The sequence below is a fragment of the Pezoporus flaviventris genome, unplaced genomic scaffold (assembly GCF_033815535.1).
Source record: "Pezoporus flaviventris isolate CSIRO_AGI_PZ_B2104156 unplaced genomic scaffold, CSIRO_AGI_Pfla_v1 ptg000025l, whole genome shotgun sequence".
Classification (NCBI taxonomy): domain Eukaryota; kingdom Metazoa; phylum Chordata; class Aves; order Psittaciformes; family Psittacidae; genus Pezoporus; species Pezoporus flaviventris.
The window spans coordinates 32,169,311-32,191,468 of record NW_026892573.1 but is presented as its reverse complement, the minus strand read 5'-3'; the positions used below and the strand labels follow the sequence as shown (position 1 = coordinate 32,191,468).

The window sequence follows — 22,158 nt, the reverse complement described above, 5'->3', positions numbered from 1 at the left end:
AACTTGTCTGGGCAACCTGTGCAGTGATTCCCAATGGACCCAGTGAGGAATTCCTTCTGGAACCCTGCTGCTGTGCCCATAGCACACACTATATGGGCATCAACCCATGCTGTAGTGAGACACCAGGTTCCAGGCCCTCTTTCAAAGGTCTCCACAGGGGTGTCCTTTCACTGCACGTGCTGAGGATGACATGAGGGCACTCAGAGACACATTGGTGACCGTTTCCCACATCCCAAGCTGTGGCAAGCACTTGTTCCACCAGTCAGTGTGGACGTCAGAACAGATTTGCCCTCCATGTCCCTTCTCAGCCTGGGAAAAGATGGTTCTCTCCCCTGCAGAGACAATGGAGCAGGAGGGGGATAAAGGGAGAGTCAGGCCATTCCCATTGCAATGCCACCTCCAGCTGGGACAGATTGGTTCATTCCCTGAGAGAAGAGTAAGTGGAAGATGGACATGGGGACTCCAAATTGACTTTGGGGCTCCTCTACCTCCCTGATGATGGCAGATGCAGGGGTTGAACCATAAAGAATGGAGGGAGGGATGTCTGTACCTGTTGAGGTGAGGACCATGGAGGATGTGATGTCTCTGGTCATCACCTGGCTGCAGCTGAGGGATGGGACCTGTATCACCTGAAGATAATGGTCACAGTGAGTACCAGAGGGTATTGACTGACACCGGCTGAACGTGAGCAGCTTGTGCCCAGGCAGCCAACAAGGCCACCAGCATCCTGGGCTGTACCAGCACCAAGGCAGCAGTAGGGCCAGGGCAGGGATTGTGCCCCTGTGCTGGGCACTGGTGAGGCTGCACATCGAATCCTGTGTTCAGTTCTGGGCCCCTCACTGCAAGAGAGACATTGAGGTGCTGGAGCGGGCTCAGGGGAACCTGATCACTCCCTACAAGTGCCTGACAGGAGGATGGAGCCAGGAGGGGCTGGGCTCTGCTCCCAAGGAACAAGGGATGGGACAAGAGGAACCGGCCTCAAGCTGCACCAGGGCAGGTTTAGATGGAGCTGAGGAACAATTCCTGCCCCAGAGGGTGCTCAGGCATTGGAACAGGCTGCCCAGGGCAGGGCTGCAGTCACCGTCCCTGCAAGTGTTCACACCCCGTGGAGACGAGGCCTCAGTGCCATGGGCAGTGGTGGCCTTGGCAGTGCTGGGATGAAGGTTGAACTGTATGAGCTTAAAGGGCTTTTCCAACCTGGTTGGTTCTGTTCTATGAACTCCTGTGGTCACCTCCAGGAATGGCTTTTGGCTCGGACAATGTGCTCCCATTTCCTAGGACGCTCGTGGCTGCTCGGTTGCAGGACATTGCATCACGCTGCGTCAATCCCAGCAGGGCCACGCTGCTGCCGTCACTGATGGACGTGGCTGATAAGGGACAGGAGGTGCTCCCCAGAAAGGTCTTTGTCCTCGTCAAACCCAGTGCAGGTCCCTTCAGGACGAGGGCAGATGGGGCAGATCAGCCTCTCTGTGGCCACCCCAGGGAATGAACTTTCCATTCCCATCCCTGCAGCACCTCAGGATTGCAGCGGTTCAGTTCTGTCTGTGCAGCCACAGGCAGTGGAGCAGGAAGCAGGGCTCTGGCACACAGGCTCAGCAGCAGGAGACAAGAGATAACGCACAGTTTGGAGCCAAAAAGTGTTTGTTCATAGATTAGAAGTGCCAGGGAGAGGTAAATAGGAGGCACCTTCACAAGTAGTTTCTATAAAACATTCGCTCCAGGAAGAATCATCCATGTTCACAGTTAAAATAACTGGGAAAGAGGGGAATCAAACTTATTACAAATATCAGTTGCCTGCACAGGATACGCCAGAATGGAACAGAGGAGCAAGCAATTAAATACCAAGTATTGAATTGTAGCTTTTATTATATGAAAGTGAGCATTGGTTCATTTCCCAGCTATGGACGGTTGAGCAGTGACAGCAGCCTGACAGAGTTCTTGGTATGGAATTAGCTCATCCTCTGCCGTGTCCCCTCAGCGAACTGGGTAGAACTCCTCAAAAACCTCTCCCATTCTTCTCTTTTCTGCAAGAGGTGAAGGTGAGAAACCTCATCAGCCTTTGAGACTGATCCTGATGTTTCAGATCGAAGTCTTAAGGGTAACTACCTATCCACTTTTGAATGGCTTTAACCTGCCCGAGGGGAGACTGAGCTGAGCGCTTAGGCAGAAGCTCTTCCCTGTGAGGGTGCTGAGGCGCTGGCACAGGGTGCCCAGAGAAGCTGTGGCTGCCCCATCCCTGGCAGTGTTCAAGGGCAGGTTGGACACAGGGGCTTGGAGCAAGCTGCTCTTAGTGGAAGGGGTCCCGGCCTGTGGCAGGGGGCTGGAACTGAATCAGCTTTAAGGGCCCTTCAATACAAACCAGTCTGTGATACTATGAAGGCACCAAACCTCTGATTTTTGCTACCAACAGTGAACTATGACCTTGCTGCATAAACTAAATATATCAGTCCTTGTGCTCAGGGCTCTCCACAGATCCCTGTGAAGAGATCTCACTATTAGCACTTCTTTCTTTCCACATATTCCTTCCGACATTGCATGATGTTGGAACTGGATGATCTTAAGGTCCTTTCCAACCCTAACTATTCTATGATTCTATGTGGATCACAATCTAACAGCACACTCCCTAAACTGTAACTGTATTAGAAAACAGTCAATTTTCACCAAAATTTGCCATCACTGGGCTCAGTGACAACATTCACTATAGCTCTGTTCTTCTTCTGAGGTTCTCATCAAAACACCCGATGAACTAAACACCAGGAATAGAGCCACAGGGAAGAGCTTCTGCCTAAGAGCTCATCTCAATCTCCCCTCTGGCAGGTTAAAGCCATTCCCCTTGGCCTGTCCCTACAGGCCCTGTCCAAAGCCCCTCTCCAGGTTTCTTGTAGCCCCTTTAGGCACTGAAAGACCTCTTTATATATTATATTATTATATATTACATATATCTATATAAATATAATAATACATTGTATATACTAAATAGTATTATATATAATATATTCTATATATTGTATATATTATACAATATATAATATATATAGTATTATATATAATAACATATAATATATAGACCTCTGTATTTATAATCTTACTTCTATTTGTAATCCAGGTAGACCTCTACTTTATAATATTATATAAGCTCTCTAATTTCATCTCATAAAATCCTCAATACCGTTGCAATCCACATTGTGAACAAGCAGGAAGGAGCTCGTAGTCGGTCCAGCTCCCTAGGTAAGCCCAGACTCCGCAAGCAGCCCAGCACCATCCTTCCACCAGGGCACATCAGGGCAAGCTGAGCTCTTCCTTTCAAACCCCAGCTTATCCTACCTGCTCCCCTGAAGTCCTCTGGGTGCTGCCTGACGTACTCCAGCAGCTCCCTGTCCAGCTTGGCGTACATGTACTGCGTGCGCTTAGCCAGGTAATAGCCGACAAACCAGCCCACGGTGGTGAGCAGGACCTGGCGGTGAACTCCTGCGGCAGGAAGGGGAAGACCCTGGTCTGAACCCATTTATCCTGGCCCCATATAAGCCCCCACTTTCTCCAGCCCCCCCCTCCGGGTGCTTCAGCCCCACACATCCCAGCTCGTCTCTCCCCGCTTTGCCCCTGTGGACAGGGGCCCATAGCACCCTCACCTGCAGCCCTCCCATGGTCCTGACAGCCCTGCAGAGAGGCCCCGTTTTGCTCAGGGCTCCTTCCCCTTCCTGCCCCCCATATCCCTCATAGAGTGACCTCAAATCCCCTCCACACCCATAGGATGCCCCTTCCCAGCTCCCTCTGATTCCAAGCCCTGCTAACAGACCCCCCAGGGCTCCCCCCCTTCACTCCCATCCCCACATCCCTCAGAGACACCCAAAACCTCTTGGAGCCCGCCCCAGACCTTCACTTTAGGACCCCTTCTCCTTCCCACTGCCCTCATACCCCCCAGACACCTCAAACCCCAAACACCCCTTCCTCATCCCCACATCCCCACTGTAACTCCCTCAGCACCTCACCTCAGAGCCCCCTCCCCTTCTTTCCCACCCCTACATCCCTCAGTGTCACCCCAAACCCCACATCCTCCATCCCTCACCACCCTCTACCCCCCTGCTCCTCACCTAAGGCTGGTTCCCTCTTCTCCCCACCCCTATATCCCTCAAATCCCACATATCCCCATCCTCACATCCCTACTGTAACTCCCTCAGCCCCTCACCTCAGAACCCTCCCCTTCTTCCCACCCCTACATCCCTCAATGTCACCCCAAACCCCACATACCCCCATCCCCTCACCTCAGGGCTCCATCCCCTTCTTTCCTACCCCAATATCCCTTAAGATCACCCCAAATCCCACATCCTCCATCCCTCAGCAACCTCTACCCCCCCGCTCCTCACCTAAGGGCGGTCCCCTCTTCTCCCCCCCCCCATATCCCTCAATGTCACCCCAAACCCCACATACCTCCATCCCCTCACCTCAGGACTCCCTCCCCTTCCTTCCCACCCCTATATCCCTCTGTATCACCCCCAATCCTGCACACCCCCTTCCCAGCCTCCCCAGTCCCCTCACCTCAGGGTCCCTCAGAGCCACCCCAAATCAAATCCCACATACCCCTCCAACAGCACCCTTTACCCCCAGTCCCTCACTTGAGGGCGGTTCCTCCTTCCCCCCCCCATATCCCACAGAGTCACCCCAAATCCCACATATCCCCATCGTCATCCCCACAGTAACTCCCTCAGCCCCTCACCTCAGGCCTCCATCCCCTTCTTTCCCACCCCTACATCCCTCAGTGTCACCCCAAACCCCACATCCTCCATCCCTCAGCACCCTCTACCCCCCTGCCCCTCACCTAAAGGTGGTTCCCCCTTCTCCCCACCCCTATATCCCTCAGATCCCACATATCCGCTTCCCCATCCCCACAATACCTTCCTCAGCCCCTCACCTTAGAGCCCCCCCCTCCCCCCCCATATCCCTCAATGTCACCCCAAACCCCACATACCTCCATCCCCTCACCTCAGGATTCCCTCCCCTTCCTTCCCACCCCTATATCCCTCTGTATCACCCCCAATCCTGCACACCCCCTTCCCAGCCTCCCCAGTCCCCTCACCTCAGGGTCCCTCAGAGCCACCCCAAATCCCACATACCCCCTCCAACAGCACCCTTTACCCCCAGTCCCTCACTTGAGGGTGGTTCCTCCTTTCCCCCCTCCATATCCCACAGAGTCACCCTAAATCCCACATACCCCATCCTCATCCCCACATCCCCCTGTAACTCCCTCAGCCCCTCACCTCAGGCCTCCATCCCCTTCTTTCCCACCCCTACATCCCTCAGTGTCACCCCAAACCCCACATCCTCCATCCCTCACCACCCTCTACCCCCCTGCCCCTCACCTAAGGCTGGTTCCCTCTTCTCCCCACCCCTATACCCCTCAAATCCCACAAATCCCCTTCCCCATCCCCACAATACCTTCCTCAGCCCTCACCTCAAAGCTCTCCCCCCTTCTCCCCACCCCTATACCCCTCAAATCCCACAAATCCCCTTCCCCATCCCCACTGTAACTCCCTCAGCCCCTCACCTCAGAGCTCTCCCCTCCCCATATCCCTCAATGTCACCCCGAACCCCCCACACCCCCATGCCCTCACCTCAGGGCTCCCTCCCACCCCTCAGTGGGGTCCCTCAGTGTCACCCCGAACCCCACCTCCTCCACCCCTCAGCACCCTCTACCCTCACTTCAGGCTGGTTCCCCCTTCCCCCCCTCACAGTCACCCCGCTCCCCCACCGTCCCGCCCCCATGCCCTCACCTCAGCCTCCCCCTTCCCTCCCGCCCCAAGGCCTCCCCTCAGGGCTCCCCCGCTCCCGCCGCACCGGCTCTCAGGAAGGGCCGATGGTTGAAGCCGTTGTCCAGCAGCGCCGCGACCCAGCCGCAAAAGCCGAGCCACGCCGAGATGTGGTTGACGACGGCCGGCGGCGGCAGCGACCGCGACTCGTCGGGCAGGAACACCATGATGGCGGCGGCGGCGGGGGCCCGCCAAGGTGACCGGGGCGGAGCGGTGCAGCAGCGGCACCTTCCGCCGCCACCGCCGCCACCGCGCACTCGGGTTCCGCGCCCCGACAAAACCTCGGTGTTTAACCAAAAACCCCTAAAACAACCCCAAAATGACGCCCCCCCCCGACCGTTCTCTCCCTCAAAGTGTTTATTGGGGCTCGGGGGTCCCCTGGGTGAAGTGGTTCTGCGTGGGACACAGCAGGGAGGCCGGGCTGTAACCAAGGGTTTAATTCAACACTAAAATCAAACCCAGCTCTTCCCAATGGGTTAAAGAATGAGACTGAGCACGACGTTAGCGTTTCCTTTCTTAATATAAAATCACATTAAGCCGGTTGCAACAGCACCAGAACTGACATAAACCGTTAAGAAGCCCTGCATATGAACACGCAGAATGGGTTGTGTTGGAAGGGACCTCAAAGCTCATCCAGCTCCAACCCCTGCCACAAGCAGGGACCCCTTCCACTAGAGCAGCTTGCTCCAAGCCCCTGTGTCCAACCTGGCCTTGAACACTGCCAGGGATGGGGCAGCCACAGCTTCTCTGGGCACCCTGTGCCAGCGCCTCAGCACCCTCACAGGGAAGAGCTTCTGCCTAAGAGCTCAGCTCAGTCTCCCCTTGGGCAGGTTAAAGCCATTCCCCTTGGCCTGTCCCTACAGGCCCTTGTCCCAAGCCCCTCTCCAGCTTTCCTGCAGCCCCTTTAGGCACTGGAGCTGCTCTCAGGTCTCCCCTTCAGGAGCCTTCTCTTCTCCAGGCTGAAGCAGCCCAACTCTCTCAGCCTGGCTCCAGAGCAGAGCTGCTCCAGCCCTCGCAGCATCTCCATGGCCTCCTCGGGCCTCGCTCCAACAGCTCCACGTCCCTCTTGTGCTGCTGCCCTAAAGCTGGATCAGGACTGCAGGGGGGGTCTGCCCAGAGCACAGCAGAGGGGCAGGATCTCCTCCATGAGCTGCTGCTCACCCTCTGGGGGTGCAGCCAGGCACAGGTGGGGGTTCTGGGCTGAAGCGCTCACTGAAGCCAGGTCATGGACAGCTGGGGATACCACACACCTCATTTAAAGCTTGAGCTTTGGGCGTTCAGGAGCATGATAAAGCACCTCAAGACAAGTTTCCAGACTCTCTATCCTTACTTGTACGTCTAACCCTCAACAGCAGGGCTTAGACCTGTGCTAAAAATAACAACCTTCAGGAAATGCTCAAACAAAAAGTACCAAGTTTTTATTTACATATTCCACAGAGCGCAGTTACAATTCTCTGCTACACAGCAAGGGATCCCTTGTGATTTGCCACAGTGACTTTTATTCAGATAGAAACAGTAACAGGAAAGCCAGGCAGGTTTTCCTTGGGAATGAAGTCCGGCCCTTGTGAAGTTCACAGTTTATCCACAGCAAGTGGCATCTTACCGTGCCCTTGGTTATGGTGACGAGCGCTTCTGATCAGAGGTATCCTTGTTGGGCACTATAGAAGAACTAGAACTAGTTCTAGTTTGTGTCTTGCCAAGAGTCATGTGTCCTTGTGATAATCCCCTCAAAGGGATAACCCAGGACTGGTCCCAACACCGACTTTACTCAGCCTTTTGTCTAACAGAAATTCTCTCAGTCAAGACAGAGATGTAGAGTTTCAGCCAAGCGTAACTGACACCCAGAGCACAGTAGACAGAGGTGAGCAGCAGAGGCACGAAGGGATAATGCCACTTCCAGGGCGTCAGGGGAAAGATAAATTCACAGAAGACTTCCAAAGGCACTAGTTGGATGAGGTAGATTGTTTCGAGCCAGGTAAGGAGAGGCCTCTCTCTCCTGTTGGGGGAATCAAAACCACAAATACAGTGTTAAAATACATGATGTTAACTAAAACTAACTTGTTTTTTCAGCTGTCACTCGTGAACAGTGCAGAGAATATTCCCCATTAGTTCAAAATAAGTCTCTAAATACCAATTTAAAGAGTTTCAGGAGGAAAAACCCAGCACAGTAACAAAGAGTACAGCAAATTTCCCTATCATGTGGCTTTTACACCGAGTTCCAAGATGCCTTGGAATCTAAGCAGAAATCTCACCGGCAGCTCTGGTGAGCTCTGCTTCACTTCACATCAGTTCAGTGAACAGAGATCTCCACACACATCCTTCCATATTCAAAGCCCAGAGAAGCTGTGGCTGCCCCATCCCTGGCAGTGTTCAAGGCCAGGTTGGACACAGGGGCTTGGAGCAAGCTGCTCTAGTGGAACGGGTCCCTGCCCATGGCAGGGGGTTGGAACTGGATGAGCTTTAAGGTCTCTTCCAACCCAAACCATTCCATGATTCTGTACTACTGCAAAACCCCACTGTAGCATTTGTAGCTGGTGCAGATAAACTCCAGAGAACTCACTGCAGTAAGTGCTCCGATACTGAACTAAATCCTCACAGGCTACAGCATTACAACTTAGTGTTTTAACAACACATGGAGCAGGCAGGGATTTACAACGGGACTAACTGGGGAGCTGTCACAATGCCAGTGTAACCAGGTTGGGCTGTAATGATCCCATCTGAAGCCTTTCCTCCTGAGAGCAGAGGAAACAGCACCCTTTGACACACAACACTTTAATTTGACACTTCAGCATCAGTTTGCTATGTGACAACATCATTCCCAGTAACAGAAGACACTGTTCTGGGTGTTAGGAACAAGTTTCTTTAATTACCTGAACAGAGATTTCAATGAAGAGAAGCTATAAACAGTGAACAGCAGCATGAGCAGGATTTTAATTGGGAGTTCTGAAATACAAGGAACATGGCACACTTTTAAAGTTAATTATAAAACCCTTTTGCCATATAAACTGCAGGATCTTTAAACCCTACTAATCACACTTGAATTGTTCAAGTTATTGTCTCCACCCAGAACTGAGTGTTTAAAAATCAGCTTAAAACAGAAGTGGCAGCCAAAGCAATGCTATCTAGGTCGAGGCTGGATGCTAAATGAAATGAAGTAATAGAGAAGGCAAAGGAAGTGTCTCATTTGTCAAGGCAGCAGCTTTACCACTGCAAATAAGAAGCATTATCAGACAGAGGGAGTCTGGATTTGAATTGTCCCAGAGGATGACAATCAGCACAGTGTTGTCACAGCTACAATGGCCTGGGGTTTAAGTGAGGCAAACAGAGCCCTCATTAACTGGAAAGGGAAGGAGGAAGGAAGGAAGAGCTTTTGGCCACAAAGACAGATCTGCCCCTACACAAACTGATTTAACTGGTGCTGTTGCATCATTTCTTAGTTTAAGCACATTACAGACAGCATGAAGCCAGCTGGAAATCAGCCTGCCAGGTTCATGCTTCCTAACAGTCTTCATGACTTTTGCTTCACATGGTTATGTTGGATGGGGGAAGTTTCTAGAACTGTGGCAGAATGGGGGATAATGAAGACAAACTGTGACCATTTCTTATCTCAATTCAGCTTAAATGCTACTCCTCCTTCTTATACAGCTTTTAAAAATCAGTGTTTCTTTTCACTAGGCTGGCTAGCTGGAGAGTTTGTATTTATGGCATCAGGCAGACATCCAGCCTCTTTCACCTTTCAACATACTACACAATCCAAACCCATTACCCAAAATAGGAACCACCCAATGCAGCAAGATGCAAATCCCCAAAGAAGGAAAACACTTTACCTTGTGGTGTAAACAACAATGGAAAAAGTGAGAAATGCCCTGTTGTTGTCAGAATCAAGTAGATGCCAGCATCCTTGGCCCTCTGAACAGACAACAAGCTAAAAATGACAAGGGTTTATTAGGCTTTGGTCTTTCAGCAAAACACTACCCAAATACCAAGAGACTGAAGTCAGAGTTTCATAGTACCCCAGGCCCTCCAAAGACTGTGCCTGGGATGAAGCCCCCTGCTTCCAAACCATATGGCTTCAGAGATAAAAATGTAGAAGAAAATCAGCTATAAATCCCATTGGCAGCTGGCTGCAAACATTGTCATCCCTGCTTTGTCTCCTTCCTTTTGTTTTCCCAGGGCTAATTTCCTCCCTGCTTTCCTCCCTCTCACAATTCTCGCTTCAGGAGTTTAAATATCACTAAATCTCCAAACAAGTGAAATAAAGAGTCTATAGCAACACTGATGAGGCAGCTTCTGATTCTGATTCTGAAGTCCTTTTGGTAGAAACCATATATTGCTCTTGTCAAGCACAATGCAGAAGGTCCCTTTCTTCAGCTGGCTCCTGAGTTTTAACTATGAACCATAGCACTCACAAAGGCCTGAGCTGTGGCTAATAAGCCACAGTATCCCTATATTTGTCCCTGCCAGAGCAGATCTCTAAACTATTCAGAGAGAAAAAGAACTAAATCAACCACAAATGCTCCCAAGCTTGAGTATGGCATCATCAAGTGCCTCACAGCAGGCAAGGCAATTAATTCTTCTCTTTAGGAAGCAAAGTCACAAGACATGCAACAAACAGGTCGTGGACTTTTGGGGTGCAATGAATGCACAAATGGAATAACACCGGGGGAAACAAAGCGGCCTGCTTTCATCCACCGTGTCACATGAGCTTTATCAAGCCTGATCCCAGGGTGTTCCTAAATAGGCTTCAAGAAGCTGAATGAGTTCTTCTAAGAGCTGTGAGTCCATGAGCAGCCTGATGTCTGACCCCCATTCTGTCATAAGCGTGGTTTGGTTTTCATTACTCTAACAACAATCAAGCATCTGAATCAAACCACAGATTTTATACTTGGAAATACAGCTCTGCCTTCAAAGAGACACAAAAGAGTGTATGTAGTGCACAAGCCTGTGAGTCAGACTCCTAATTCTCCCACCACCACACGCTTCTATTCTTCCGATCATGTGTAAATCAGCACAAAGCTCTGCTGTGCCCCACAGAGCTGATATGGGACTCAGCTACCACAAATAAAGCTCTACTTAAAGCTTCTGTCAATGCAAGCTGTTGTGAAGTATAAGCCAGCGTTAGTATCTCATAAAGATAGTGTTTGACACCACACCGGTTTCCTACATACGCTACACTGGCATGAGTACACCCTATTGCAAAAGCAGCCACATTTAATTGTGGTTGAAATTAACTTAAAGTGCACTAAAACGTTACAGCTTAAGACATTCTATGTTAATTTTCTGAAACATACTGAAACCAAAGTGATCCTCTTTGAGGATGCCTCAACAAGTGGCTGCAGGTTCAGTTTGGCCAACTGCTACATAGGAAATTCACTTACCTTAGAGGCAGAATAGCAAGGAGTATTGCTTTCTCGTGCACATGCCAGCCAAACATGAAGGAGCTCAATGCACAGAGAACAAGGCACTGCAGAAAGCCTCTGGGCCCTTGAGGTTTAAACCAAAGACAGAAAACAGAGGGCTAGAAACAACAGGCAAAAACAGGACTTCAGTGAACAGTCTGGCAATCCTGAACACAAGCCATTGTGCAAAGAGATGTTCCTATGTTAATAAACACCACTGCACACAGATTGTGCTCATGGGGCATAAGCATTACACAGCACTGTAATAGACAATATCTATTTGGATGTATGAGCAGAGCTTGAGGGACTTCATCAGTCTACCAGGAGAGGAAAAGAAGACTGAAAGACCACAGCCAACTCTGTTAGTTGTCTGGCAAGAAGTGTCTTTGCACCTAAACCAACAGACTCATTTTATCAAACTTAGTGCATAAAGGTGTTGAAACAAAGGGTATTTACTCATTAGAGTAAGAAAGACTGCATCCAGGTAATGACTTACCAAACCTTTAATTCTCTGCTTGCAATAGGAAAGCCACCTCCCACCTGTAGCTCCCACTGTCAGGAACACCATAAGATACCCAAGGAGTTGCATCAGTACTTACACTCCCATCCTAGTTCAACTACTTTCTGTCATAAAAGGTCTCTTACAGCTCACCATACAGAGTGGGTTTGATCCATGATCTTTTAACCATTCCAAAGCTGACAGGGGACACGATTTTAGAATCCCAGACTGGTTTGTGTTGGAAGGGACCTTAGAGCTCATCAAATTCCAACCCCTGCCATGGACAGGGACACCCTGCACTAGACCAGGTTGCTGCAAGGCTCATCCCAACCTGGCCTTGAAACTTATTTGTTGCCCTAGAATTAAAATTCATGCGAAGCTCATGCTAATCAAATAAAACCTACTGGGGACAAAACACATCAGGTTCCCCACTCCCCAGTAAAGAATTATAGAACAGTCAGGGTTGGAAAGGACCTTAAGATCATCCAGTTCCAACCCCCCTGCCATGGGCAGGAACACTTCACACTAAACCATGGCTTCCTCCAGCCTCGCCTTGAACACTGCCAGGGATGGAGCATTCACAACTTCCCTCGGCAACCCATTCCAGTGCCTCACCACCCTCACAGTAAAGAACTTCTTCCTTATATCCAATCTAAAATTCCCCTGTTTAAGTTTTAACTCGTTAATCCTTGTCCTATCACTATTATATATAGTTATTATATATAATATGTTATTTATTCTTACCAATATAGATATGAAAGTACAGATTAATGTTGCGAGTGGGGTCACAGAAGGGAGGACAGTGTGCTGAAATTCCTGAACCAGCCCTCCTGTCATGGAGGCTTTAGGAATTTTTGTGTGATCAAGAAAATTACACTTCAAACCTAAAATCAAAACATAAAACAAAGCACAAACAGATAAATGTTAACAAAGAAAATGAAGTAGCTGAATTTAGTACAAAGCCAAATCCTCTGGGCCTTGAAGACTGCCAGGGATGGGGCAGTCACAGCTCCTCTGGGCACCCTGTGCCAGAGCGTCAGCACCCTCACAGGGAAGAGCTTCTGCCTAAGAGCTCAGCTCAGTCTCCCCTCTGGCAGGTTAAAGCCATTCCCCCGGCTTGTCCCTACAGGCCCTTGTCCCAAGCCCCTCTCCAGCTTTCCTGCAGCCCCTTCAGGCACTGGAGCTGCTCTCAGGTCTCCCCTTCAGGAGCCTTCTCTTCTCCAGGCTGACCCAGCCCAGCTCTCTCAGCCTGGCTCCAGAGCAGAGCTGCTCCAGCCCTCGCAGCATCTCCATGGCCTCCTCTGGCCTCGCTCCAACAGCTCCACGTCCCTCTTGTGCTGCTGCCCCAGAGCTGGATCAGGACTACAGGGGGGGCTCTCCACATAGCACAGCAGAGGGCAGGATCCCTGGGATTCTGAGGATGCAGCCCAGCACATGGCAGGGTTCTGGGCTGCAAGTGCCATCACGCACTGGTGTTGGGAGGATTAAGACAATCTGAAAATGTAATTTACTGCCTGCATTCAAACGGGGAGGACTAAAATCCATAGAGCTCTATCTGCAAATAGGCACAAACAACAGGATTAGTACACTGTACCTAAAACTGTTAGCGCTTTATCTGCAGCATTGTACAGAGCCCAGAAGTTTGGGGCCCAATAAGCATGGCAGAGGCCTCGTTTGAAAGGGAAAAGCCGGGACATGACTTGAGGCAGTTGGCCCTGTGGGAAACAAGACAGAAAGAAACAGTCTCTTTAGATGAGATGTGGTTTCTATTTTTGTAACACCATCTTCTAACAGTTCAGGGGAATAACAGGGTACAAAAGGGGTTATTACCAGCACTATGAAGGGGCCCAGTGAAAGAGCAGAAACAAGAGAGACAATCAACCCCAGAAGAGTCAAATGAAGAAAGCTGAAACTTCTCCACTTCAGGGATCCATCTACAAGAAGTAAAGAGATCATCAAAACAGTTACTGTGTCAGAGAGGGAGGCAAAGCATTCCATGCCGACCTGTATTGCTAGCACCTCAAAGCAGCACATAGCCTTTTATGTCAATGCATCCAGTTGCTTCCTTCAGGAGTCAGTTTGCATTTACTCTTTCCCACACTGCAGCTCCTGCATTATATAACCTTTTGGTACTTTCAAGAGAAGTACCTTCGCTGCCTGTGTGACAAGCACTGGACATGCTTCAGTGCTAGGAAATGGAGACAAACAGAGGTCTCAAATAGTTTCTGATGCTGTTTCATATCCAGAATAATTCTTATGGCTTCAAACTGCCACCTGCAGCTTGTTCATGGTGGTTTTTCTTACTGTGAAGCTCATGCTAATCAAATAAAACCTCATAGGGACAAAACACATCAAGTTTCCAGAAAATATCATCTATTCTTACCAACATAGATGAGAAACTCCCTAGAAACAATTTTACACTAAAGTTTCAAAGATCTTTAAAGATCTCACCAACTGTTACTCAAGCAAAATTTTTGACCCACAGCCATTTCATTCCAATGTCTTCATGTCTTGTCTTCGCCTGGCCCCCAAGACAAATCCCCAAAAGCAAATGAGGAGAACCCCATCTTACCTGCATTGTTTGCAGTAAAGCAATAGGATCGTAACAAATAAATGCCATATGATGGGGCCACATACACATAGATGTGCTTGAAATGCAGGAGAACAGCAAAAAGAAGAGCTCCCTCCAAATACCTTCTCTGGAAGAAAAGCAAAGCAAAACCCAAGCTCTTCTACTTGTACTCAGTTTTAATGGTCCTCTGTTGTACTCCTAAGGTGACAGGGCAGTTATCATAGGTATAAAAAGAGTATTTACTTCAGATGATAAACTCAGTAGTGTTGTGCACGACATGTATGGAGAAGGAAACTTCATTGTCCTGACACTTGGAAAACTGGGATAGGTTTCACCTCCCCACAGCTTCAGAGGTGTGTTTTCTAAGGGCTGGTGACTTGGAAGAAGTTAAGTTGGCAGGCAACCATGCCATGTTGCTCAGGTCTAACACAGACATTAGCTTTCTCATTGGCAACTGTAATGCTGCAGCATCAGCAAGCAGTTATGGTGAGTTTCAAGCTCTCCAAACTCAATAAATGATTAGACACCCATCCTAGTACGCATCAACCTCAAATCACTCCTACTGCTTTCAATATGAGCAGCCCAATGAAGTGAATTGATACACCTAAACTGCATCTGGCAGCAAAGAGAAAAGAGCCATTCAAGTTTACCTGACACAGTCGAGCAACAGAAAGAAGCATCAGCCCAAACAGAAAGCCATTGTACTGGAAATGAATATCTGAACTTGAATCAAGAAAGAATAAAGCAAGTTTTCTTTATCACTACCAATTTTCTGGGGCAGACTCAAACAATAAATCCAAATTAAAATGGAACTTTGATCAAGACAGTAATGTTACATTAACTCCACATAGAATCATAGAATAGGTAGGGTTGGAAAGGACCTTAAGATCATCCATTTCCAACCCCCCTGCCATGGGCAGGGACACCTCTCACTAAACCATGCCACCCACGGCTCTGTCCAATCTGGCCTTAAGCACTGCCAGGGATGGAGCATTCACAAAGCATAGATGGAACATGGACACAAAGTCATTGTTAAACTTACAGGTAAGTACTCTTAGACATAAAATCTACTAATGCTGTGTATTATCTTGATGAAATGTAACAATCCAAATATATATTGTGCAGCTTATAAGAAACAAACCAAAGGGTTAATTCTCCACTTATTTAAGTATTAGTCTCTGCCACGCACTGGTTAAAGGAGATGGCAGTCATCACTTATGTCCCACCTGTAAGCAGGCAACTTAGACAAGGACTGGGAAGAAGAAAACTCTTCCTTCTATAAAATAATTACTGTTGTTTTCCCCCTCTGCTCCCTCTTCAGCCAGATCAGTGCACACTGTGTCAACAGTGACTCACAATAATTGGACTTTCCAGAGTTATTTTCATACCCTCTTTAATACACCTTGCTAATTCTCATGTAACGTGAACCACTTGAAAACCATCTGAACATAAAGCACTTGAAGATTTTTCCTTGCCATGGGACAAACTTAGAAGCACATCCAGAACAAAGAGACTGTCTGCTAATGCTTCTGTAGGCACAGAGGAGAAGTACCCAGCAGGAACAGGCATGCTGCTGCCAGACTGGTCCTCCTGTAGTTCATAATAGAATCCCAGACTGGTTTGGGTTGGAAGGGACCTTAAAGCTCATCCAGTTCCAACTCCCTGCCACGGGCAGGGACACCTTCCACTAGAGCAGCTTGCTCCAAGCCCCTGTGTCCAACCTGGCCTTGAACACTGCCAGGGATGGGGCAGCCACAGCTTCTCTGGGCTTTGGATATAGAACAACCCCTCCTTGAGCTGCTGCTCAGGCAGCATTCTGGGCTCAAGCAAACACTGAAGCCAGGTTCTGGGGAGCTTCTCCTCCCCCAGCACTTCAAGTCCTTCTCCTTAGGGCTCCAGTCATCCCCAGCCTGTGTTTGTGCTGGGATTGCCCAACTCAGCTGCAGGACCTTACACTTGGCCTGGCAAATCAGACCAAAAAACTGAACAATTGCCATTTTGCCAAATACTAATTCTAACAAGAAGAACATGAAGTTATTCACTAACTCCAGAAACGCAACAGCACTGTTACTTGCTGTGACAGGAATAATAATACTCATGGGTTTTCACCACATGCTGTAACATGTTGTTAAAGAAACCAATAAAACACAAACAACCCACAACAGTTTGAAAGGATACGATCCACAATTAACAACCCAAAATTCCACAAGAGCAGAACAGCCAAAATAAACGTTGGTTTTTCCAGGATATCCTTTGCAGCCCGTTTCCCATTGATACATCTGCAGCACCTGAACAAGAAGAAAAGCAACAGAATCCTTAACTGAAGCAGCCAACAAAAACATCGCTGCCTTTAAGAGTTGAGAAGCTCACTTAACCTGAAGTTAACTATTTTATCGGAAGGCAATGATAAAATTCCTGCAGAATTCATCAGAAGACAGGAGTGAAGCTTAGTAAAAATAGGAACTGAGATTTCAATAGCTGTAGTAGCTGCTAAAGCTTCTGTTAAGTAGCTTAGTCTCAGATTCAAGTCTCACATTCAATAATACCTGTAAGGTTGTCATAACCTGCTTGCTGCCAACTTCTCAGGAAGGAACAATGTACTGCTACATCTGGAGACAACATGTATATTTAAGGTACTCAGTTGGACACTAACCTTTTCCTGCCCTCCCCAACATCATGAACTACTACTAGTTAAAACCATACTATTACTTTTCAGTGTGAAGCTATACAGTCCATATTATTATTTGAAGGTAAGGTTAGATCAGATTGAAAAGTTGGGGATGATTTGTGCTGAAACACTATAAGTAGAGCCATTTTAAGCCAACCAGCTCATTCCTATATCTTGAAGTCAGAACAATAAAAGGAAAAGGTCACAAGGCAAATCCAGCCTGTTTCAAATAGAGAAACTAAATAAAGGACCTGCAGTAGCGCTCAATGCAACTTCCTACCCAGGTTCTGAGCACACAGAATGAGGGAACACTGTCACAGCTATTGTTAAGGTAGCAATATATTTCTCAAAGCATCTCCCTCCCTGGCCTCCTTAGGTGCAAGAGAAACACTTCTTCACAAATCAGGGCACACTGAAAACCTGTAATATTAATAGTTAAGTTCCACTTGAAATAATCAGTTTATTATCAAGAAGACCAAAACCACTACAGCAATTTTGCATACTTGATAAGGCTTTCTGTCACAAGTTTCTTTTATGCTACTACTCTAGAAGAACAGAGATATAAGAAAAGTAACAAGAAAAGGCCACTTTGGTGCACACAAGTTGACTGCAAGTCCTACAAAATGAACCCAGTAACAGAAACAATCTACATGTGAAACAGCAGGTAAGGTCTGAATGTGCACAAGTCTGATCACAGGTACAGCACCAGCAGCTCCAAGAACAAATTACTTTGTGTTTAGCAGCACATTCCAAATGTCTCCTCGAATAACTTAAAGCAACTTGGATATTTCCATGCATTTAGAAGCTTATTTGTAGAAATATTTGTTTTTACTCTGGAATAAGGCCATACATTAAGACCACCCACTGTCCCTACAAGTACAGCATTAAGACTTACTCGTGAACTGCGTAGATGAACAGGATATCTGTAAAGATGACAGAAAATCTTTGGAAGAAGATGGTTGCATGACTGGTGTAATTCAGGTTTTCAATAACCAACATCTTGGGGTCAAAATACTTGGCAACGTGTGAAAGGGCATATTCAAACCAAGCAAAAAAGGGTGGATAATCCAGAGTCCATTCTGAAGTTGCCTAAAGACAAAGTAAGGTTAAAGAGTTTAACACAATCTGTGCTGTTTATAGTCCTTCAGTTCATCACAGCAAGTCAGCTGATGGATTTTATCTCAGTAGCTTGTATTTAACAGATACAAGACAGGAGGAAAATGGCTTTAACTTGACAGAGGGGAGACTGAGATGAGCTCCTAGGCAGAAGCTCTTCCCTGTGAGGGTGCTGAGGCACTGGCATAGGGTGCCCAGAGAAACTGTGGCTGCCCCATCCCTGGCAGTGTTCAAGGCCAGGTTGGATGGGGCTTGGAGCAAGCTGCTCTAGTGGAAGGTGTCCCTGCTTGTGGCAGGGGTTGGAACTGGATGGGCTTTAAAGTCCCTTTAAACCAAACCAGTCTGTGATTCTATTATTACAACCCAAATGTGTAGGCTGAGTCTGTGATGAACTTAAAGGTAATTCATCCAGATTAAAATCAATGCATGCTACTAGCGCACCAGATTAAAACATTGTGATTGATTTCATAATGCATATTGATATGATTCATTCTTTATGATACCTGTGTATCAGTAGTGACAAGAGCGAAGACAGCAGCAGTTTAAGACCACCATTAAACTCTATCCAGTGTTACAGTCTTTATAACCCACATGCCTTAATCATCTTTTCCATTTCACCTTCATAAGCACCAGCAGCAAATCATGACTGGCATATTTTCATATCACTGCATGACAACTGCCAACCATCAGCACCCATGACATAATACAAGGCTTTCTCCTCTAGCATTCACCCAGGCTGGCGTGCCCGATTTGACTATCATTTAAAAACAGCTAAATCACCCCAACATGCACTTACTTCATAGTACCACTGAGAGAGGGGCAGGTTGTGAGTGATGGCAAGCCAGTTCCTATGTACTTCAAAATCCGTGGAGTAACTGCAAAAGGGTTATAGGAAGAGTCAGACACATGCCCTTAAAGGAGATGTATTTCAGAGCACATCATTGTGGGGAAGCAAAAAGAAAACCCACATTGAACACCTCTAGGGCAAGAGTTTGGTCAAGTCCTGCCCACAGCAGAGGAGTTGGAACTGGATGAGCTTTAAGGTCCCTTCTAACCCAAACCATTCTACGATTCCATGATTCTAAGTAATAACCAGGATGCTGCATTAACTTTATGCCATGGACATATACAGGTGATAGAGGGGAAGAATGACTTACAGCTTGGCCTTTCCTGACCCAAATTAATGCCTAAATTACAGCCTCTAACTGCCAATTAATGCCCAAATCACAGGCTCCAACTAATTTTTTAGTCGCAATTTTAATTTTGGGTTTTTTGATCAAAAAACCCTTTTAAAAATCAAAAAAAAGCAGTAATATTTCAGCACACGTGAAGGCCCTCCCGAACTGCAACGGGCTGTACGCGCCTTCAAACCCCAAAGCAATTTCCCATCGCAAGAGGACGAGCAGGCAGCAACATACAACACCGTCCGCTCCCCACCACAAACCGAAGGAAGCAGGGCCTTGAGGCACCATGGTCCCCTCAGGGTCCCTTCAGGGTCCCCTCAGGCACCGTGGGCCCCCCAGGCCCCACTCCCCAAGCCCACCCCCGGCCGCCCTGAGGCGGAGGGGCAGCCCACCGGCTCCCCGCGGGTAGGACAGGCCTTGCCCCATGCCCAGCCCCGTCCGGTGCTCACTACGCGGGGATGAGCAGGCACTTGAGGAGGGACACGCCGAGCGCCAGCCCGCGGAACCAGCTCCTGCCGCCCGCCGCCATGGCACAGCCGCCGCGCATGCGCACGACGGCGCGGCGCCTCCCGCCCGCTCCGTTTGAAGAGCGCGGCCCCGCCCTCCGCTGGCTGTGCGCGTGCGCGGAGATGCCGCGGGTGCGGTATATTGCGCATGCGCGGGTGGGTGCGCCCATTGGGGGGGTGGAGTGGGGAGAGTGGAATGGGGCGGGGCGGAACGGGATGGGATGGGGTGGGATGGGGTGGGGTGGGGTGGAATGGGGTGGAATGAGATGGGATGAGATGGGATGAGATGGGATGAGATGGGATGAGATGGGATGGGATGGGATGGAACGAGATGGGATGGGATGGGATGGGACGGGATGGGATGGGATGGGATGGGACGGGACGGGACGGGATGGAATGAGATGGGATGGGATGGGATGATATGGGACAAGATGGGATGGGATGGAATGGAATGAGATGGGATGAGATGTGATGTGATGGGGATGGGATGGGACAAGATGGGATGGGATGGAATGGAATGGAATGGGATGGAATGAGATGGGATGGAATGGAATGGAATGAAATGGAATGAGATGTGATGGAATGGGATGAGATGGGATGAAATGGAATGAGATGTGATGGGATGGAATGGGATGAGATGGGATGTGATGGGATGGAATGGGATGAGATGGGATGGGATGGAATGGAATGAGATGTGATGGGATGGGATGAGATGGGATGGAATGGAATGGAATGAAATGGAATGAGATGTGATGGAATGGGATGAGATGGGATGAAATGGAATGAGATGGGATGAAATGGAATGAGATGTGACAGGATGGAATGGAATGAGATGGGATGAGATGGGATGGGATGGGACAAGATGGGATGGGGATGGGACGGGATGGGTTGAGATGGGATAGGTTGGGACAGGATGGGATGGGATGAGATGAGATGGGATGACATAGGAGGGGATGAGATGGGATAGTATGGGATGGGATGGGACAAGATGGGATGGGGATGGGACGGGATGGGTTGAGATGGGATAGGTTGGGACAGGATGGGATGGGATGAGATGAGATGGGATGACATAGGAGGGGATGAGATGGGATAGTATGGGACAGGATGGGATGAGATGGGATAGGATGAGATGAAATGGGGATGAGATGGGATGGAATGGGACAGGATGGGATGGGATGAGATGGGATAGGATGGGATGAGATGGGATGAGATGGGATAGGATGGGATGGGATGAGATGGGATGTGATGGGACGGATGTGATGGGGATGGAACGGAACAAGATGGGATAAGATGGGATAGGATGGGATAGGACGGGATGGGACGGGATGAGATGTAATGGGGATGGAATGGGATGAGATGGGATGGGACGGGATCTGGTATGGGATGGTATGGGAGCTGGTATGGAGCTGGGTGCTATGGGACCTGGGTAATGTGGGGTTGGATGGTGTGCGGCCAGCAGTGGGGTTGGGTGCTGTGGGACCAAGTATGGGGCTGGCTGGTTTGGAGCCAGAAGTGGGGTTGTTGTGGAACCAGGTATGGAGTTGGGTGGTGTGGGACCTGGGTGATGTGGGGTTGAGTGGTGTGGGGCCAGCAGTGGGGTTGGGTGGTGCGGTACCAGATATAGAGTTGGGTGGTGTGGGGTCTGGGTGATGTGGGGTTGGGTGGTGTGGTACTAGATATAGAATTGGGTGATGTGGGGTTGAGTGGTGTGGGGCCAGCAGTGGGGTTGGGTGGTGCGGTACCAGATATAGAGTTGGATGGTGTGGCACCTGGGTGATGTGGGGTTGGGTGGTGTGGGACCCAGTATGGAACCGTCACCAAACCCCGTGACTTAACCTCTCCAACCAGAATGACAGGTTAGAAACTGACGTGACTTCATGATGGCACTGGGTGCATGGGGCACAGCTCATCTCTCTTCCTTATGCACACCTTCACTGCAATTCCATGAAGCGCCCACCCGATTCCCGTTACTCATCCATACGGTCATTTGGGTGGATGAGGCTGGCATACAGGCACTGTGAATTTTGAGGGTTGGTCTCTGGCGCCTGTGGTGGAGAAACCACCACAACCTCTCAGTGAGGAGAGAACCTGTCTTCTGGGGAGAAATACCCCAACTCAGTTTACCCTTCTTTGGGCATCTGTTAGTTAAGGACACTGGAATGTGTTTAGTCTTTCCATTAACTCCATGTTCTTGTTTGGTCTCATTTACGACCCTGACAGGCTCCAAAGTTGTTTTGTTTTGCAGCCCTTCACCTATTTTCTCAAGCCTTATCAACAGGCTGGAGAGCAGACATCTAGTCCTTGTTGCAGCCTTCCTTATCTTGAGAATCCCTATAAGCCTCTGTACACAGTGAAATATGAGTTCTAGAGTCCCTGTAGCCCTGCCTATGGCTAAATCTCTACATTCAGT

General features: G+C 48.9%; 2 protein-coding genes across 2 annotated transcripts; both read right to left on the bottom strand.

Moving 5' to 3' along the window:
* Positions 1-1,846: 1,846 nt before the first annotated feature.
* On the bottom strand, positions 1,847-6,024 carry NDUFC2 (NADH:ubiquinone oxidoreductase subunit C2). Its single transcript, XM_061458087.1, has 3 exons — positions 5,833-6,024; positions 3,325-3,468; positions 1,847-2,024 (listed from the first exon to the last, which is right to left on the bottom strand). Exons 1-3 carry the CDS (start codon positions 5,969-5,971, stop codon positions 1,975-1,977), a joined length of 333 nt encoding a protein of 110 aa, XP_061314071.1. The 5' UTR covers positions 5,972-6,024; the 3' UTR covers positions 1,847-1,974.
* A 1,462-nt stretch (positions 6,025-7,486) lies between these two features.
* Positions 7,487-19,837, bottom strand: ALG8 (ALG8 alpha-1,3-glucosyltransferase). Its single transcript, XM_061458053.1, has 13 exons — positions 19,692-19,837; positions 18,855-18,933; positions 17,838-18,031; positions 16,453-16,562; positions 14,925-14,992; positions 14,275-14,401; positions 13,533-13,636; positions 13,297-13,417; positions 12,447-12,586; positions 11,183-11,322; positions 9,632-9,729; positions 8,675-8,747; positions 7,487-7,800 (listed from the first exon to the last, which is right to left on the bottom strand). Exons 1-13 carry the CDS (start codon positions 19,787-19,789, stop codon positions 7,569-7,571), a joined length of 1,584 nt encoding a protein of 527 aa, XP_061314037.1. The 5' UTR covers positions 19,790-19,837; the 3' UTR covers positions 7,487-7,568.
* Between the last annotated feature and the right edge of the window lie 2,321 nt (positions 19,838-22,158).

Coding starts and splice junctions, on each gene's coding strand:
- ALG8 (XM_061458053.1), bottom strand. CDS start 19,789: ATGCGCGGCGGCTGTGCCATGGCGGCGGGCGGCAGGAGCTGGTTCCGC. Junction 16,563..17,837: donor TTCATCTACGCAGTTCACGA/GTAAGTCTTAAT, acceptor CTTCTTGTTCAG/GTGCTGCAGATGTATCAATG. Junction 13,637..14,274: donor CTTTACTGCAAACAATGCAG/GTAAGATGGGGT, acceptor TACTTCTTGTAG/ATGGATCCCTGAAGTGGAGA.
- NDUFC2 (XM_061458087.1), bottom strand. CDS start 5,971: ATGGTGTTCCTGCCCGACGAGTCGCGGTCGCTGCCGCCGCCGGCCGTC. Junction 3,469..5,832: donor TCGGCCCTTCCTGAGAGCCG/GTGCGGCGGGAG, acceptor TTCCTGCCGCAG/GAGTTCACCGCCAGGTCCTG. Junction 2,025..3,324: donor AGAGGACTTCAGGGGAGCAG/GTAGGATAAGCT, acceptor CACCTCTTGCAG/AAAAGAGAAGAATGGGAGAG.